We start from the raw sequence: 5,297 nt of genomic DNA, 5'->3' as shown, positions 1-5,297 counted from the left end.
ATTCTCAAATCAGTTCACCTTCAATTTACAAAATGTGAACCATACACCAACCATTGTACATATAGATTTGCATTTGATACCTTTGCCTACAGCTGAGTGCATCATTGCTGCTGCCAGCATCATAATGTAATTAAATAGATGCCAAATCAAACCAAACTTCAGAACTGCTGTTCTGAGTCTGCTGAATCTCAGAAATAACAATCACAGTGCTTACTCCAGTTTCAAGTAATCAACACCTAGATGGTTTATTTTGTATGCACTATATTTTGGCACATTGTACGCAAAACAACCATGTTCTTTATTTGGCAATGCTCGGCTAATTCTGGATTAGTTGTGTGTGCGGTGAGGAAGAGGCCAGGGGCAAATAGGGTGGAGAGCTGGGTCAGGATTGACTAGGAATCCATGACATGGATGAAGGCGCCGTAGGGGATGAAATGACCCTTTACCCTTGCCACCAGGAGGAGGAGGGCCATGACCATGGTCGTGAGCATGTGGAGGGGGGCCACCATGACTATGAGGAGGGCGTCCTCCTTTGCCAGCATGGGGAGGAGGGCCATGACCATGGTCGTGAGCATGTGGAGGGGGGCCATGACCATGGTCGTGAGCATGTGGAGGGGGGCCACCATGACTATGAGGAGGGCGTCCTCCTTTGCCACCAGGAGGAGGAGGGCCATGACCATGGTCGTGAGCATGTGGAGGGCGTCCTCCACTTCCATTATGATGGTGATGGTGACCATGACCATGTGGACGGTGTCTTCCATGATGTCTACAGTCAGGCTCCTTCTCACCAGGCCCAAGGGCAGTAGTGTTCTGTTAAGAACAAAGTCAACAAATGCAAGAGGTTTGTTTTTTTTTTTTTTAAATAAGTTGCCATAAAAAAAGGAAATTTATTGCAAAACTGCTGTTGGACTCACCTCTGCAGGATAGAAATCACAGTCATTGGACAGGAGTCCATTTTCACTGGAGTAAGATGACTTGCAGAAAGCATGACGCTTTAAAAAAGGAAGAATATACACAATGAGAGAACTAACAGGAATAAGCCATAAAAACGTATTTGACATTTAGGGATTAGAAATGCTGGAAGATCTGTAATGTTTGTATTTCATTTAATACTACTTACAACTGTGCAGTAAATCTCTTGTTACTCTTTAACATTGTGATATAATTTTAATGGGATGTGGTACTCCTGATCTCACTGAATACACACAGTAAAACTCCTTCCTAATTAATTACTTTGCAACTGATCCTAATTTTAGTACACAGCATATCAAAATGTGGCTCAGGATTTTCTGAAGTGTATGAGTTGTACTTACAGCTCTGTCAGGACAGAGCGGAGTGCATGCCTCAATTACGATTCTAGAGCCCACTGGGCAATGAGTCTCCACAAGGGCAAACTCAGCATAGTAGTTCATTCCAGATGTCATTATATACTACAAGAAAAGAAGGTGTAAGGTTAAACAATGACTGATCTTATGAGTTCACAAAGACAGGGAGGAAGAAAAGGATCCTCTGTACCCCAGATGATATCCGTCCCACTTCCTTCAAGATGTAGTAGTGCTGGTTACTGGTGTTCTTGTTGAATTCTGTTGTTGCTTCATGAACAGACTTGAGACCTTCAGAGTCGTTGAGAGGCAGCAGCACGGGACAGTCAGGGCAGATGCGTACCATCTCCGAGTTAGTATTTACTGCAAATGCAAAGAATTGTAGTGAGTGTACGTTCAGAGGATTCCAAAAATCACTGAGGCTCTTTAGCATTTTCTTTCAAATATTCTCCCTTGCAATCTTTCACAAGATAATGAACTTCTCCCCATGTTTACTTCTTAAAGACTCCTCTTCACTAGGATGCTTGTTTGCAATCATTTTGCATTCGTGAGTTTCTTCATTGGATTTTTTTAGTGTTACACACTTTGGAAGTATTTTGTCACCCTTGTCCCAACTTTTTGTGAGACATGTTAAATGCTTTAAATTCTAAATAAGCATTTTTTATACTAAACATAATGCCACAGTTTTAATATTTGATATTAGTGTACTGCTTTTACAAATTCTGTTTTTATCTGCAGTCAAACCACAAATTATGAAAAACAGGGAATTTTTTTTCTTTCTTTTGTTTTTTTACTGATACCTGCTTTAAGGATTAAACCATCTATTATGGGTCCTTACAGTGAGTCTGTCTTTGGCCACATCCAATGTGTTTTTGAACAGGCAGACCAACAGCTTTGGAGTAACAAGTAATCAAAAATGATTGTAGATGCCTTGATCGTATCTACAGTAGCATCTTCTCAGTGAAATGGTGAACAGCTATGATGCAGAGAGAGCCCACCTTGTCGTGTGTCACATTCATATTTGGTTATGGTGGCATCACCATCTTTTATAGTCATCAACACAGTGCAGTTGGCCTTCACTGCCTTCAGAGAAACACAGAGAATGCAGTTTTATTTCATAACATCACTGAAGTAACTTTGCATAATTTGGCCAGATTAGCACGTCCACCTTCTGACCAGAGGTGAATGTTACATGAAGTCAGTGCGGGCAATGGATTAAGCAAACAGCTGCTTTGCATTTACCCGCGCTGTCTCTTCACGGATTTCACAGTCCTCAAAGGGTTTCGGGTTGGTAGTGTGGCATTTTGTCTCCCGAAGATCCAGCTGCAACTTTACATTACATCCACCATCAACCTGGAAAGAGCAGAGAGTAAGACCGTCATTCATATTTACTGATGCAGTTTCCTATATCACCACAGTAACGCCATGACAGACATTAAGGATTTTTTGTCATGAAAAGCTGATGTAATGGAAAACTACAATAAACATTTCAAAAGAATTGTGGACTTGGATTTGTCACTCACCATGCTTTTATAGAACTGCTACTGTTTTTTCTACTCTCTTCTATTGTTTAAGTTTTGTCCCATTTTTTTTATTATCTCTTTGCTCCTCTTATCAAAGTGGAAATACTCAGAATTCCCAAATCTCAAATGTGAACTGCAAATGTGCACATTTACTGCTACTATCATACCTGTTCCACACTGTTTCCTTGAACTTCATGCAGTCTGAATTTGTAGCCATGGTCGTGATACTCATTGATGTGATGCACTGCCTTGTCTGCTGCCGCCGGACCGTTACCTTCACTGCATGTTAGTGGCGCCAAACCTGGGGCAGCGCTGCAAAGCAGGACTGCTGCCGAAAGAAGTGTCAGGACTCGTAACGTCCTCATGGTACAGAGGAGAAGACTGGAGCAGGCCACTATTACGGGGCTGTTATATAGAGTGGATTGGTTAACATATGTCAGTGGGTTAGACAGACAGTGACAAACAAGACAGGAAATAAATGATAAATAAATAGAATCGACCAGAAGACAAACATGAACTTTAATCAGAGGAGCTCAGCATATTTTGAAATGTTTACTGAACCAGTCAGTTTCATCACACTTCTTACACAGTCAATATTTAAACTGAAGGAAATGTCATTGTACGATTTTTAGCAGCTGCAGATCTTACATTTTGTTTTTTCCTCATCATTACAATCAGAATGTTTGGAAAGATTTCAGATTTGGCCCAACTTTGTTCATTTGATTTGTATTTGGAATAAACCAGGGTAGCTGTTTAAACATTACTTCTATCCAAATTTTGGCACAAGAACATGGATCTTTATTCTTTTAAGGGGTTTCCACACCCTTAAAAATAATTCAACTGTTTTGTTTCTTCTCTTTTCTTTTTGGTTATTTATTTTGGTTGTAAAAGTTTAAGCATATTTTTATCACTTCATTCAAATGCCAGAACACTGAGAGAGTTATTTGTTATTTTACACCCATTGACCCCGGAGAATTCTCTAGATCAAAATAGCTTCAGACAAACTTTTACCCAGCAATGCTACAACGTTTTTTCATTATCAAGTATAGGTGGATTGTCTTAACCTGGAGGTGATAAAAAAAACATCCATGGCCAGATTTATTGCTTAACTTACTAAGAATATTAAAAAAACAAAAAACTATTGTAATTTCCTAGAACGGTGCAGTGTTTTAATCCTTGGAAAGGCATGCACACAGTTATTTTGGGTGTTCTTGATGAAGATACAAGAAAGTGAAAAGTATGGAAGCACTTTGCATTCTCAGTAGAAAAGCACCATTTAAGTGCCAGTCAGCATACTATTTACTGCAAACGTATTTGTACGACTTTCACATTTAGAATGCAGAATTTGATTATTAAAAAAAACCATACAAAGAAATTTGCTAAAGTTTACAATAGGCAAGTTACTGCTATTTGCACCAACAGGCAAAGTGTTGATGTGTTGATTTACCACAGCACAAAAAGATTAACACATTTCTACTTAACATGGCTGATAATTCTTATCAGAACAAGCATAATCGTTAAAAGCGTACAAAATCTTTGAGTTGGCCCAGTTAGTTAGTATTAATGGAATTTTGAAACCCAATGTGACAAGCGAAGGAAGAAACTCAGGCACATGAGGGACAATATCAAAGACAATAGCAACCTGTTAATCACATGCAGGCTACTATGTTGCGTAATCCTTTTTGAATCTAAAGGGGACTATAACTTATCATAACTATATGGTGCTGTCTGACAGGACTCTTCTAGCATGTCTTTTATCCTGTCTTCCTTCTCTCACTCCAACGGGTTGCAGCAGATGGCCCCGCCCCTCCCTGAGCCTGGTTCTGCTGTACACTGTAAAATCTAATTAGTTCCCAGAACTCAAAAAAATTATGGAAACTCGTTGCCTCAAAAAAATTGAGTAAAGCTTAGCTAAAAATGACTAAGTTAGGACAACTTATTTACTTTGAGTACTCTGTACAAGCTCATTTGTTCCCAGAACTCAAAAAAATTGGATCAAGTTTACGTAAGATGACCAAGTTAGGGCAACTTACTCATTTTGAGTACACTGTACAGCCGTGTTAGTTCCCAGAACTCAAAAACATTATGGAAATTCGTTGCCTCAAAAAAACTAAGTAAAGCTTACTTAAGATGACTGTTAGGACAACTTATACATTGCAAGTCTGCAGTATTAACAATAACTTGATATTTCTGACTGTACAATACTAATTGTTTACCTACTGACAAACATGTTAAGTTCAACTAAATGAAAAAACAATTTGTGGTAACCTGAATATGATTAAAAATAATTAACAACAATTTTTGTAATGATGTTAAAAATTTTTTTCCAACTTTATTTTCAAACACAACAAAGTATAACAGCCAACATACTGGACACTGTTCTGCTGAACAACAAACAATTATATTGCCATCACTGTTATAATCTTACAATGAAACAAAGTCTCAGATGTAA

The 5,297-nt window shown here is 38.7% G+C and overlaps 1 protein-coding gene across 2 annotated transcripts; it reads right to left on the bottom strand.

The window, feature by feature from the left end:
- Positions 1-214: 214 nt before the first annotated feature.
- On the bottom strand, positions 215-3,259 carry LOC116320833 (histidine-rich glycoprotein-like). 2 transcript variants are annotated; one of them, XM_039601234.1, is made up of 8 exons: positions 3,013-3,259; positions 2,565-2,675; positions 2,321-2,405; positions 1,516-1,685; positions 1,314-1,430; positions 915-992; positions 693-810; positions 215-575 (listed from the first exon to the last, which is right to left on the bottom strand). In XM_039601234.1, the coding sequence occupies exons 1-8, from the start codon at positions 3,208-3,210 to the stop codon at positions 328-330; spliced, it is 1,125 nt and encodes a 374-aa protein (XP_039457168.1). In that variant the 5' UTR covers positions 3,211-3,259; the 3' UTR covers positions 215-327. The 2 variants fall into 2 exon arrangements, with proteins under 2 accessions (XP_039457168.1, XP_039457167.1); XM_039601233.1 differs by having other exon boundaries at positions 215-810; positions 3,013-3,258.
- Positions 3,260-5,297: the final 2,038 nt, after the last annotated feature.

This window comes from Oreochromis aureus, linkage group 17 (assembly GCF_013358895.1).
Source record: "Oreochromis aureus strain Israel breed Guangdong linkage group 17, ZZ_aureus, whole genome shotgun sequence".
NCBI lineage: Eukaryota > Metazoa > Chordata > Actinopteri > Cichliformes > Cichlidae > Oreochromis > Oreochromis aureus.
Note: the sequence above shows the minus strand (reverse complement) of the source record. Positions and strands in the feature narration are given on the sequence as shown.